Below are 15,059 nucleotides of genomic sequence, written 5' to 3'. Positions count from 1 at the left end.
AGATTTTTAAGATGCTTTACATAGTTTCCAAGTACTATTTTATATTTTCCTGATTTAGGGCCATATTTTTCATACCGCCCCATAGTACCCCAGGACACTACAGCAGACTCACAAGAGGCACTGCAGAATATTGTACGTTTTCAATGGAAACACAGTGACACGGTCATACACCACACAAATTATTACTATTGAGTTGTTTGGACCTAACTACTTAATAAGTGAAACTCAGATTTTTTTTTTTTTTCTGCCTGGGAGGGCTGTGAAAAAAGTACTGGGACACTAAGAGTACTGTGAACCAGGAAAGTTTGAGAACTCTTGATTTCAAACGAGTGTCCGTAAAGTTGGATAAAAATTAGTCACCTAACTTCCTTTCAGTAGATGGTGAACTTCATTTCGTAAGAGGAAAAAAATGCATATAAACTGCTTATTCAGCGTCCTGGTGATGTTCAGAGTTTAAAAATGGAGACTCTTCTGCACTTCCATTAAGAAACTAGAGGTTTTGAGTAATATGTAAATTTCTCCTTCATATCTGTATTAAGTATTTCTTCTGATGTGCCCTCCTGAATATGCTTCCTTCCTCTGTCTCTGTTAGTTCAGTTTCAGGTTAGTGGGTGATTAAAGAGAAAGAAAAAAGAGAGAAAAGAAAAAGAAACTATATATTTAAAAGAGCCCCTGATAGCAAATTCTCCCTTGCAGTTTACTACCTAACAAGTTTATGTAATAATCCACACTATTCCACTTATTAATAATAGACTTTTCAAATTATTTTAATGAATCTATCATGCAGATTACATGGCCCCTTTAGAAAGCTGGATATTTCTACACTGTTTCTATGGAAGCACTTTATGTTAATGTTACATATTTTATTGTTTTCAAGAATGATACAACAGAACTATAATTGTGCACTTAAAAGTACGGTTAAGTCCATTCTAAAATAACAATTTTAAAAAGTAATTATTAGAAAAATATAATGCAGTCTTTTTGCCAGTACTAGTATCTGACTGAAAGAGAATAGCTCTCAAAGTACCAGATAAAACAAAGGCAAATGCTTTACATATTCACAGATGTCCTTTTAATTTCTTTGCTAATTCTAACATGGCTAACATATTTAACATCACTGATAATGGTCAGCTGACCATTAACACGTATTGCAGCTTACAAAGGACATATTCACTTAACTTGGAAAGAAACTCAAAGTGGAGGGGGTCCCAAAATGGAACAGAGGAAAACAAAATTCAATTGTTTTTCAAGTTTCAAAATAGACTTGATTGAAATTAAGTGTGAAAGACATTAATAAGTCAAATCTTATAATTGTTTGCTTCACTTTGATTTAGGAATTACCATCCAAAATTTACTTTCAGAGTTAAGTAAAAGATACCAGATGGAAATTTGAATTTGAATGATTAAAAGCCCTTTAGTGACTAATTGTCATTTCTTTCCCTTTGAAGAAATATAGTTATATAATTAGTGTTTAAGAAAAATTCCCTATAAAAGATATTTTCTGTGTGAAGTTATACTATTGTTTGAAACTATGAGGGTCCTTTTACATTTGATTCCTCTATATACCAAACTTAGACATAAAACAGATCACTGTGATATTTTTAATGATACAAGTCCCTTGTAAAACGTGACTTGAGTTTACAAGGAATAAAGATTTGCATCAGCTTTGTTCATTATTCCGTAATTTTCTCTTTGGTCTTTGAAAAATAAAATATTTGTAAGACTAGACAATAGTCTGTCATTGCATTGACTGTGGCATTCCCCTATTCACTCTCTCCCATCATCCCCTTCTTTCAGTTCATTTTCATTGTTGAGAAGGAAGAGTACCCTTTAACATATGGGATTAGTTGTACCAGGCATCAGAGCAGGGCACCTGTGAACATCACAGCTCCCAAAAGCCTATGCTCTGTAGCCATCAATTGCACCTGGCTCAGTTCTCATGTAACATGCCCTTGAGAGGGCTACTCCTCTAGGTAAACTCATGCTCTTGGCTGGTTCATGGTTCGGAAGTTAATATGTTTTTTCTTTCATTTGTCTCTAATAATTATTTCTATTTATCTTTTTCCTTAAGTATGTAGTTTCCCCTATAGAATACACTTTTTAAAAAATTCTTTGAATTCTCCTGTGTATTTTCAATATAATTTAAGCTTTCTAACTTCTTGTAAAAAATTTACATATGAAAGTTTAGTTTGATACCCTGACATTTTTTACTGTTTACCCTTGCATATTGTGGCTTGCATTTTCTCTAATGTTAAGATTTATAACTGAGGGCAAGAAATCTGTGCTAACCTAAAACATTCCTCCTAATGCTGTTTTCCTTCCTCTTCCATTTCATTTCTGTTGCTTTAGAGATTATATTCTTCTCTAACATGAATAGGGCCTGGATACATCTTACTCACTGAAAAACTTGGGTAAGGCTGAAACCAAAGTTTAAGTGCATTCCTATTGTATTTATGGTCTATGTGTCACTTCACTGAAATTTTGTCCCAAATCTCATTTTTGACAATCATAACACTATGCATCTTTACAAGGTATTATGCATAAAATACTTTTGGAAAAAATAAAACTTCTTATAATGATAAGCATTATCACTCAGATTTTATAGGATATTATGATATTATTATTCCCATTTTTTATCTAAACAAAATTAAGATTTTAGTTTAAAACTATACAGCTTGTTTATGATTGTGTCCTTGTTATAATTCAAATCTGAAATATTTACTCTTTGGTTCCAAGAAAAGGATTCTATATATAATTAAAGAAAAGCTTCTTTATTGGTAATAAATCCATCACAATGTGTGGAAGAAACTCAAGACCTCCTTGTACTCCAGCATCATTCCTCTAAAATGTTTAATGAAATACCCAAAACAAATAAGCTCCTACTAAAGTTCATGGAAATTCCTTTTTAGTATAATATGAGTTAATTCTTTATATTAGGAAACTTGTCTCTCACAAAGTCCTATTTCTAGTTAGTGTTCTGCCTCTTGACATGTCTAACCCCTTTGATACGTACCTCACGCTGCTAAGAAATGAGACACTGAAACACGATGCAGAACCAAATGGAATCTAACAAATGCCTGTTTTCCAGACTTATTATTCTGTAAAGTACAGGGGGAAAGCAGACCTAGAAGGGGGGAAAAATGAACAATTGAATTGTGGAGGAAAAAAGAAAAGACAACTTTCACAGAATTTTGGATCTGAAAGGAACATTAGAAATCATCTAATTTTTTGGTCTCATTTTACAAAGGAGAATGAAAACTTGCCTTAGGTCATTTACCTAAACTGCCTAGAACTCAAAAAGAGGTAGTTACTAAACATGGCAGAAGTCAGAGTGAGAAGAAAATATCGTAACAAGATAAAGTGAAAGGGAATTACATCATAGACATTTGGCTATGAGAAGAGTTCTTAAGATCCATGAAGATCAAGGAAAGAGAAATCAGACAGCAATATAACAAAATGAAGGAACTGTAAAATTAAAAATATTACATCTGAAAGTGCATTGTTATATTAGATAAGGTAGGTTCCATAATATAATTATAATGGTACTTGCCTTATCCCCTCCCTTCATTATTAATGTAATCTCATTGAGGTCAAGTCTGTCTCACTCATTTTCCCCCTTATGATAATGAAAACCCGTGGCTTAGACTTAGTAGGAATTCAATGAGTTAAGTTAGACCTTTCCATGGAAGAGATTACTGTTAATTTATAATGAGTAGTCAGAATTCTCTCCAGGGATAGAGTGATTTCAAATAAACGCAGTATATGCATGCGCCACCCTACTTTACCATCACTAAACAGAGCTGCTCTAGAAAAATAAATATTTTTAGAGCTGCATTTTCCTTTTTTTTTTTTAAACTTTTTTTTTTTTTAATTTTTATTTATTTATTTATTTTTAATTTATGGCTATGTTGGGTCTTCGTTTCTGTGCGAGGGCTTTCACTAGTTGTGGCAAGTGGGGGCCACTCTTCATCGCTGTGCGCGGGCCTCTCACTATCGCGGCCTCTCTTGTTGCAGAGCACAGGCTCCAGATGTGCAGGCTCAGTAGTTGTGGCTCACGGGCCCAGCCGCTCCGCGGCATGTGGGATCCTCCCAGACCAGGGCTCAAACCCGTGTTCCCTGCATTAGCAGGCAGATTCTCAACCACTGCGCCACCAGGGAAGCCCCTGCATTTTCCTTTTCTTAATCCTGCTTCCTTGGGACATTTAATTTTGCTTAAGACAGAAGGGAAGACACTGGAAAGGCAGAGAAAGAAAACCTTTGGGAGATAAAAACTAGCAGGAGGCTCTTGAGAAGAAGGAAGCAAATGGGTGGAGCTGATTGGTACCCTGATGCCAGCTGTTAGATCCAAGGCAGATGGGCTTTGCTCTGCCCTACAAATGCTTATGTCTGGCCAATAATCACACAGCACAGCAGCCAGATTCCAGCCATGAAAGGCAGAGCAGAGAGACATTTTTTTCCTGGCACTTGTTGCTCTCTGGATGCTATCTGCACTGAAGATTTAGATTAAATTAATGTTGTTGGCCATATGCTCGGTATACTGTGGTTATATAGTGTTGTCTTGGTTGCTAGCTACTTTGGATGCTGTGGTTAAGCAAATTGTTGCCTTAGCCACCAACCACATTTGTACTGTAAGCTCTGACTTATTAACTTTTTCCCCCCCTATTCTTCAGAAAACTGTTTCTTGTGTAGATAGGATGTGCTTTGCCACTAGGTTAAATTATCTAGATGTTGATTAGCCCATCAATCCCAAAGTTACACTTTTCCTTTCTTTCTTTCCCTTACTGACCTACATGTAGTTATAGACTGGTCACTTACCAATTGAATCGTCTAGGACTGAAATGCTGGTTCTTATGAGTAGATTTGAGAAGACCTAGAAGATCTTTCTCTTGCCCTTAACCTCTCCCACATCCTTCTTGGTTTAATACATATCACTCTTTCAAATGAGATTCAAGTCGTAATTTCTGTGCATTAAGTGCCCTCTCTCTACTTTTAAAATGATGAACTACCCTGAGAAAAGCAATAAATTGCTAAATATTGTTACACATGAACTTCTTAAATGATTTAATTATCTGAAAGAAGAGAGATGGGACATGAGAACATTGAGCAGCTTATAAGAAGAGTAGAAGAGGGACTGAAAAGGAGGCAAGAAATGAAGAGGAGGAGGAATGGTCTCTGAAGTCTTCACTCAGGATTGGCTCTGCAGCTGCTGAGCAAAAGACCCTATATTCTTGAACCATCACCATTTCCTAGAGTAAGCACAACAGATGAAGGGTTCCATATAGGACTCACGTGCAGCTTGGTGGACTTCTTGCTCATTTTCCTATGGTATATGCTACTTCAAAATACTAAATGCCATTTCTTCATGTGTAGCTTGAGCAGTGATTCAAGTTGGGTACTCCTCCCTCCCACTGGACAACAGAACCTTTGATAGGCAAGTAGATCATCTGTAACTTTTAACTATTAGCAGAAATTAAATAGAAGATCTGACAAATTTAAACTTCCAGGCTAAAAATAAGAGTTACATTTCCGTGTTAAGAACCATCTTTGGGGGCTTCCCTGGTGGCGCAGTGGTTAAGAATCCGCCTGCCACTTCAGGGGACACGGGTTTGAGCCCTGGTCTGGGAAGATCCCACATGCCGCGGAGCAACAAAGCCCGTGAGCCACAACTACTGAAACCCGCGTGCCTGGATCCCGTGCTCCACAGCAAGAGAAGCTACCGCAATGAGAAGCCCACGCACTGCAACGAAGAGTAGCCCCCACTCGCCACAACTAGAGAAAGCCCGCGTGCAGCAACGAAGACCCAAGGCAGCCAAAAATAAATAAATAAAATAAAATAGATTAAAAAAAAAAAAACCATCTTTGGTATCAAAGAACCAAAATGGTAAGCAAATTAAAAGCCTCTAAATAGGATACACCCATTTTAGAGAGTTTAAAGTAAATTTATATTGGTAATGGCATCTTTGTACTTAAGTTTTGTAATATGAAACCATTAAAGTTTTTGGTTTTTTTTTAAGCATGGAAGAGGAATTGCGTTTAAAAACAGAATTGGTTATAGAATTTGCATGCCAGTAACTTCAGGTGTTTAAGAATAAAATATAATTAGTGCAATTTTAAGTTTGACCAATTAAATTCTGCAGAACACCTGCATATCTCCAGGGGATATGGGTACTAAGCCACCAGAATTTTGTTTTTGATTAGGCATATACTGACTGGTTATACGGACATTTTATGTTTTGGGTTATAAACCATACATCTTTAGATTTGAAAGCATAGTGGTTTTGTGTAACTGGATGTAATTATTCCTGAAAGGGTTTAAATCAACTTCTTAGCAATGTTTTACAGATTACTTTAAAAGAAGCTATGTACAGGAGAGTTGATCATATAAAAAGATGCAAAACTCAATCATTTCTCTTGTTGACTTGGTTTAGATTATTTCCAGTTGATCTGTATTTTCTAAAGTTAAAAGCTGCATTTTCCTTAATCCAAAAGTATGTGTTGAAAAATCCATCCAATTAGGTGCATTGGTTTAGAGAGTTATTCTGTTGCTGCTGATTTAAAAAGAAAAAAAAAAAATTCTGTAAACCTGCCAAGTGTGGGGGTAAAAGTTGGAAGGAGATTTGTGCTATTGAAGGGAGATAGTTCAGCATTTTAGGAAGGTTTGGAATAGATTACTAGTATAGTCAGTTCTCGAGTGTGAAATACCACACTGTCTAATATGACATTTTAGAAGAAAATTAATAAAAGATGAATGCAAGGAAAATGCATCTTTGTAAAATACAGTTATTTCAGCTGCTTATTCAAGGACTTTAATTTTCACTTCATAAAAAATAGCATTCTGAAATTATGAAGGTGAAATGTACCCCCAAATATCCTAAATTCTAGTTTTTAAGAAGTCTGAGAGGCATGACAAAATTAAGTCAATTTGTAATTCTCAGCACTTAGCTCAATATCTCATAAGAAGTACAGTGCCTTGTATTCAGTAATTATTCTCTATTGAATGAATGAATGAATGGATGAATGAATGAATGAATGCCAACCATATTTAGCTGGCATTTTTAGTTTGTGTACTATGTAATTTTAAATTAATTACTGGATCCCACCAAAGAACAAAATAGCCTTAAAAATAAAGGTCCAGAGCAAAGATATGAGATTGTGGATAATTTTTATTTTGTTCTTTCTGGTTTTGTGTATTTTCCAAATTTTTAACAATAAATGTTATGTAGCTGAATTTTTTCAAGATCATACATGGCTAGAATTTATCTTAAAATCAAATGTAAATCTTACCTCTAATAACTAATATCTCATCTGTGATTCAGAGGCCTTGCTTTTATATTAAAGGCTACTTTTAAAAACTAATGTCATTATAACCAAACAACATTTCTAAGGTTTTTAAAGGAAGTAGAATTTTATCTTAACCTGTAGAAACTAAATTGATGTTTCTGCCGCTGATATAAAACAATATCAGTTCCGTTTTGTAGTGTTGGAAATGTTTATCCTCCCTCAGAATAATAAAATAAAAATAAAAAGTTTATCCTTTTCTGAAAAACAACCGAGATACTAGCTTGAATGCCAACTTCCTTATTGCAAGTTTAATCATATTTTTTTAGTTATTAAATGTATTTATAAAAGTTGGCTGAAGTTGTAAATCCTTTGTGTAAGTGGATGTTTTGAGTCTCCCCCCTCCAAGTATAATCATATTTGAATGGTTATTTAAAAAAATAACCATGCTAACCTATAAAAACAGTCCCCTGCTCCTCCTGATAGGAGCAAGTATTGAACCCAGGTAGATGGCTATTCTGAGCCACTGTGGCAGTGGGTGTTGAATCCTATGACTAATAATAGAGATTTTTGTCCAGGTGAATCACATGGACTTAGTTATCTGCCCACTGGAATGACACAATGAGGAGATATGTGGTGAATACTGTGGAACATCTGTGAATGGGTCAAAGCTATGCCTGATGTGAATCATTCTTCCCTCAAAAATCTAAAGTTTAATAGTTAAAAAATTCCAAACTGTTGTCGCATAAACTGAGATATTTGGCCTATTCAGGGGGTTGGGATGGAATGAATACAGCACATACTCTGAGACATTTTGCAAGTAAGTTGTTTGGCTATATTTTAAACCCCTAAATTTAGGAAAACCAAAAAACTTGATCAGTAAGAGCCTTGGGTCACTGCAAGTAATAAAATATACCTTCTTCATCTGCTCACCACCATCATGGAGGCTATGGGACTTAATGGTTTTCTCCATCAAGGAAAGAGATTTCCCTATCTTTAAATTCAAAGTGCTTAGTTAGAAGTGTGCAAAACATGATGACTGAGGTACTCCCACCTGCAGACGTCCCAGGATGTTTAAAGGACCTTGGGGAAGCATTTGGTGCGTAGCTCTTTAGGTGACAGTTTCCTTCACTGAATGGTCCTGTTTCACATTGATTTCCCTAATTTGGGGTCAAGCTCTTTTCTTTAGGGCACTACTAAAAGCAACTGAGAAAAAAAAAAAGAAAAACTGAAGGTTTGTGTGGGGCTAGGTAGGTATGAAGCTGTAGTTGCTTGGATACTGCTAATGCTGCTTTTATAGCTGGTTCTAGGTAATTTAGCCTACCGGGTTATAGAGATGGGGTGGGTGAGTAGGGGGACAGCTTAGTTTGTGCTTTTATTTTCAATTCTGGGAGTAAGCTGCTACCTCTATAGGATCTGGAACATTTAACATTGTCTTGTAGATTGACTTTTCTCTGAGACCTTGATACACCTATCTTTGCTTCTTTTGATTCCTCCACACTGAAGAGAAAATGAATCTGCATAAAGTCTATTCACCAGGCATGTTTACAGATAAGAGTGTGTTTGTGTGTGTCTTCGTATTTTGTGAAATGTGAGCAAGGTGTGGTGGATATCTTTGCCAATAAATAATAAACATATATTTAGAATTTTACAAATTTTATGAGAATATTTTTAGCTGTGGCAAACAGGCTACATAGACCAATTTTTAAGAATGAGATAAGTATTTTGTAAGTTAATATTTGATGGAATATGTGTATATCTGTTTGCCAGTGGTGTAATCAACAAGGGCCGACTCTATCAAAGCAAACAGATTACTGATGGGTTGCAGTCCAAAGAGGCTCACTGCAGTCTTTAAATTCTAGACTTTGTGGGCTTTCAGAGAAATAAATCTGTAAATGCAAGGGGAAAAAATGAAATGTGTGAATGTTACGTGTTCCTAACAAAGACTAAATTGATTGGATTTGTCCTACAAAATATTAAAAAGTAAATTTGTCCCTAATGTTTTGTTTTTACATAGATATACGACCATTGTTTTGCACTGAAATATATATTCATACATTTTATCTGATGATATTTTGGGAAAATAAAGTTTCTTTTTTTAAAGGAAAGCATGAAGAAGAATATACAAATGGGAATACTAATTGTTTAAAATTACCAATAGTTTCTTTTCTGAACTTGAAAACAGTTATGTTTCTAAATATGAGAACAATAATTTTGCCTAAATTTGCAATATAATGACCAGGTCTTCTCTCCTTTTTAGAGGAGCAGTCAAGTGTTTCTGGAACAGATAAGACAGCAGCGATCCAGTGAGGTTGATTCCCCACAGAGGAAAGCTATGCATACCTAACTTACTGGAAGGTAAACTACTCTTCAATTAATGATGTCCTCCTTTTCTCAAGGTGTCCAAAGACAGGAGGTGGTCTGTAAAAGGTTGGACGACAACTCCATTGTCCAGAACAATTACTGTGACCCTGATAGTAAGCCACCTGAAAATCAAAGAACCTGCAACACTGAGCCCTGCCCACCAGAGTAAGTAAGAGAAAGAAGTGAGAATTATTTTCTTCAAGTGCAAAGAGAAAAACATTAGATATTCTTATTTGGAAACATACATTCATACGATATAAATAAATTAGGCTGAGAAAAGGGGGTAAAACATCACAGAGGGTGGAATTTTGATTCCTGTTTATCCACAGGACTTAGTAATTAACCCCTTTAAAGCAGGAACTTCAATAGGTTGATCCTGGCATACTGCTGGCAATTGTCATATTTCATTAATTCTAAAGCACATATCATTTGCATTTTAACATCTCTGAAATTAGATTCATTTTGCAATTGATGGTATCTTACAATAATAATCGGCATTATTTTTCTTTAATGGTACCTAAAATAATGGTGTCTTAGATCCAGTAAAATATAGTAGATGGGCGTGCAGTCCTATCTTTTCCAGCTATTTATCCTAAAGGCTTAAAGACTTTTTAAATGGTTTAGAAATATTCTGTAGTGGAGTATCAGTGCTTTAATTTGCTGACCCAGTTTTAAGTTCTGTCATCCTAAGGCATCCTGTCTTCTGAGTGTAGAGTACAGGCCTAGAGGTGTATTTTAGTCCCTTTCTGTTGATTAATGTAGCAATTACAACTCACTGTAAAGGGAGGCACAAGAAGAGAGCCCATCCATCTTAATGATGACTTTTAAAAAATTTAAACTTAAAAATATGAGACCTGCTATCAGTGGGCCACACTGTATAATCTGTAGGAACAGAAAGGTTTCTTGTTTGAGCAAAAGGCAATAATTATGTGAAAAAGGACAGAGATGCTGAGTTAATCCTGAAAATACTGATCTTTGTAAGGATTTTGCCTGATTGACAATGGCAAGACAAAATATGTGTGAATGGCATTTCATTCTTGTTTGAGAAATCAGAGTAACCATTATCCCCCAGATTAGCTAATTATCCCAATATGAAATTGATAAAGAAAACAAGAGTAGGCAAATGAGATTATGTATTCCAAGCTCCCTAGAACTGGAGAGGAAAGCTCTATAATGAAGTAATCCTTTTTCTAAAAGTGGAGTCACAAAAATCTGGGACTTACAATGGATAAAGAATGCAGGTCCCTAATATGGTTAAAGCAAGATGCATTTCTTGATATTTGTTCCAAAATAATAATGCCTTTGAACTTTCAATATCCAAAGTCAGTGTCTGCCTGAATGTTTTAATCTTAAAGGGAAATACTCACTCCTAGTCTCTTGAAAAAGTTTAGGGCAGTGGCTACCAAATAAGGAACACAGAATCTAGGGTGATAGAAGTTTTTATTCTAAGACTTTTAAAATTTCATGTCTCTTCTTTTTCAAATGTGATCACCATGTAACTAACTCCTTAAAAGCCAGACATGAGAAAGTATAGAAATACAACCTATGATATGTATTACAAAGACAAGATATTTAATTGTTTTTTTATTTTCCTTTCTTCTGCTAATTTTTATAAATTTATCTCAAGAGAAACTGAAAAGCTATATAAAACAAAGTGATGCTCAAAAACCACAAGATATTTTTTGACGTTTCCAGTAACTTAAGCATATTTTCATATAATTGTGAGCCTCAACCCAGTAAGTTAATTCCCCGACACCCAGTACTTTAAGTATTATGTTTGTCATGATCAGCCATTTAAGGCATCTGAGTGGGCCTGGTCACACCTGTTCTATTTTGGCCTCAGCTTTTTTATTTGTTTAAGTTCAAATGCTATTCAAACATCCTTTGAGATTTCAGTGGTTGGTCATTTCATTCCATATATCATGTGCTTGGATATTACATGGGAGTTTTTTTTTTTTAACATTTTAAGGATAATTGACGTATTGGAATTAACCTACGCAATTAAAATTGTTTCATATTTCCCTTCCTTTTGCAGTTCGGAAATAAAAAGTTACTTCTTAACTTTTTTTTGTTGTTTGGAGGTAAGAAAATGGAATTTGAAAAAGATAGAAAATTTAGACAGACGGTTTTCTTTGTTGGAAAGAGCTAATGATACATAGTTAAAATATTTCTCTTTTATCAGTCCAGTTTTTCTTAGTTCCTTTTTAATTTCTTCTTTATTCCTTTAATTCAGACGGTGAAAAAGGAAATCTTAATTATTCAGAATGGTTGTCATATGTAATAAGATACCCAGTAGACATTGGTATTATAGAGATAAGGCTCACTGAAAAACTACTGAATTCAGTAAGACTTTAAATGAGTGTGGAAGAGAGAAGGTTTTTCAGATGACAATGTGATAATCATATTTGGTTTTTGTCATACATATTAAAGCATAAAATTTTTTAAATGCAGATAAGTAGAAAGAAGAAACTAAAAAACCACAATACTTGTAAGACCACTGTTAATATTTTGATCTATATATTTCATCTTTTTCTATGTCTACATAGGCACATGTATATAAAAAATGGAATTATATTATTTATGATGCTTTGTAGTCAGTTCTCAACATATTGAACATTATGTTGTTCTGAACATTAAACATCATCTACAACATTTAGTAGATATGTCATTATTTATTTAAATTGATTTCCCACTGTTGAACAATTTTGTCTGGGTCCTAGCTTTTGATCCCTTTCTATTCCACAGCATTAACCATTTTTGCTACTAAAATTTTGCTCTCTATAATTATGCCCTTATGCTAAATGAATAGGAATAAAATTTCTGGTTCAAATGGAATTATATTTTACTCTTTGAGACACACTGTCAAATTGCTCTCTAGAAGGAATGTATGAATGTATATTCCCACCAACAGTACGTATATGACTGTCATTTTCCTGAACTGAACAACACCGGGTATTATTTTAAAAACAATCTTTAACTATTTTATAGGGAAGAAAAACGCTTGATATCTAATTGCTATTTTATTTTTTGTGCTAGAATTGCTGGTGAAGCTGAACACTTAAAAATTATGTTCAGTGGCCATTTGTATTACTTCTTTTTTGCTTTTCCTCTTCATGGCCTGACCCATTTTTCTATTGAAGTGTTTATCATTTTGTTATTGATTTGTATGAACTCAATGTATTAAGAATATTAACTATTTTAGACATATTTTTTCCTAGTTTGTTATATATTTCCCATATTACTTATGGTGTTATGATCTATTTTTACTTATAAAATTTTTTAAATACTATGTAGGAAAACTGTCAAACTTTTATTTCTTTCATTGGTATAATGTTATGAAGGCCTTACCCACTTTATGATTATACTTTCAAAGTTTTTTTTTAAGGTAAACTCTATCTGAAATATATTTGCCTGCTTTGAGGAAAGGATCTATATTTATTTTCAAATATTATTGTTTTCCCAATACCATTAATTTAAAATCCTAAATGGGTTTTTTTAATCAGAAATTATCTAATGAAATATTTTAAATGTCCTTTAGTCATATTGGAGACTTTATAAGTAGACTATGGAAAAATAGAGGGCAGTAAGGTTTATCCTTGTTCTGCATAAAGAAAATACAGGGGACTAGGAAGAATAGACAAAAGAGGCATTGGTAAAGAAATAATAATAATAGTGTTTATTTGGAGGACCTTGAAAGGCCAGAGGAAGCCTTGCTGGGAAAAAGTAATGTGGTCAGAACAGCAACTCTTTCATGAGAAAAAGAATAGTAGTCAAGATGGTGAGGTGACTAGGGATAGGAAAAAAACAAGAATTCTAGAGGCATTGAATGAAGATGGTAGGATTCATGACATAGGCAGAAATAGTTAGGAAAAGGAAAAGGGAGGAGTTGATGTTAAAGAGCATGACTGATAGGAAGCTAGTGCCCCACTGTAAGAAAAGGAAGTAATGTTGAGTTGGAATCCAAAGAGAAAAGCCAAGAGTTCAGTTTTGACCATGCTGTCTTTTAATAGCAAGAATATTTGTATATATGACCTCATGTGAAGAGTCTTTGGATACTGAATATAATTCCTGTATGTTACTGTGATTTTTAAATTTGCAAAAATCAGAAAGGTAAAAACAATGGAGTACAGTACATTGTGATAATACTGTGACCAAGAATTAAAAGACATTTTTTTAAGCAACTGAGATATGGAAGGCACTGTGCCTTAGGAAATGGTTCCTTTTCCTAAGGACAATCTAATTGGGCAAATACATATAAAAATATCTATAGTACAAGGCAAAATATGTTAAGTACAGTAAGAGTTATAAGCAAAAGGGCCAAAGGGTGGTCAGACTGGAGAGAGATTTTTACCCAGGGGCTAGGTTTTCTTTAATAGTATCTTTTTATTTTGAGTCATTGCACCTCACCCCATGGACAACTATAATCTGTTATTTTAAGTTTAGAAAAAGATCATCAGAGTCCTCTATAAAACTCCAAAATGTAAGACCTGGGAAGAATCATAGAAATCATATAAGTCAACTCCCATCATCTCATTCTCTTCCCCCAATATTATTGTTTGTCCTCTTAAGGTACAGATAATGTAGATCAGATTACACACAGGTTGCATCAAGCCACTCATTTCAGACACTCAAACATGAATCCCACTAACTGTATACCTTCTTCACCCTGGTGAGGATGAAGACAATTTTATCACTGGGTCTTCAGCTCAGAAAGAAATAGCCCCAGTATTATTCAGATTATAATAATTCAGCAATTGATAGTCTCAGAGAGAATTTTCGTGCTCATATTTTACCACTGAAACTAGAGGATGAAAAAAGAGAAATAGGGAGAATGTCATCAGAGGGTCAAATACATGGAGAATGAAGGTGAAGGAAGCAGTCTGTCTTTCACTGGACAGGAGAGTGGTGAAACTGGGACTAATAGATGCAGTGGTAAAATTGCAAAACTATTTAAATAACTGGATGGTGATTTAATCCTTTAGAGAGGCATGGGAAGGGATGATTTGGTGAGCAATAAAGACGCAACAGGGACTGAATGTGAAACCTGAAATCAGAGTTAAAGTCAGAAGGAAAATTGGAAGCGTAGTTAATATTTTTACTTTCATACATTCTGAGTTAAATGCTAGAGTGATACATCTAGGTTAAAAGATGGTTGGCAATAAAAGAGAGGACGAAGAATAAAAAGGCAGAGGTGGCCCTGGCCTCATGCAGCAAAAAAAACAGCAACACCTCCTGAATCACTGCTGTTACTCTGGGCACCTGTGTTTAATTTGAAGGCCTCCATCCCTCTTACATTATGAGACCTAATGAGATCATGGCTGGAGATGGTATGACTGAACTTTTTGTGGCTGAGTTATACACATTGCTGTTTTATCCCCTAATCTTGGTGATGAAATCACTGCTGCGAATTGAATCAG

General features: G+C 34.7%; 1 protein-coding gene across 12 annotated transcripts in view; it reads left to right on the top strand.

The window, feature by feature from the left end:
- ADAMTS6 (ADAM metallopeptidase with thrombospondin type 1 motif 6) overlaps window positions 1-15,059 on the top strand; it is a 274,672-nt gene that overhangs the window by 224,019 nt on the left and 35,594 nt on the right. For 6 of the 12 annotated variants that reach the window (XM_082383163.1, XM_082383162.1, XM_082383166.1 and 3 more), the window contains 2 exons: window positions 9,539-9,584; window positions 9,678-9,807. In XM_082383163.1, coding sequence (XP_082239289.1) covers window positions 9,539-9,584; window positions 9,678-9,807 — 176 coding nt within the window. Of the gene's footprint in view, window positions 1-9,538; window positions 9,590-9,677; window positions 9,808-15,059 lie in introns of all 12 variants that reach the window. The other 6 variants (XR_014242107.1, XM_082383167.1, XM_082383165.1 and 3 more) reach the window with 2 other exon arrangements.

This window comes from Balaenoptera borealis (assembly GCF_965194805.1).
Source record: "Balaenoptera borealis genome assembly, chromosome: 2".
In the NCBI taxonomy this organism is placed as follows: domain Eukaryota; kingdom Metazoa; phylum Chordata; class Mammalia; order Artiodactyla; family Balaenopteridae; genus Balaenoptera; species Balaenoptera borealis.
The sequence above is the reverse complement of the archived record's forward strand: the minus strand, read 5'-3'. Positions and strand labels throughout refer to the sequence as shown.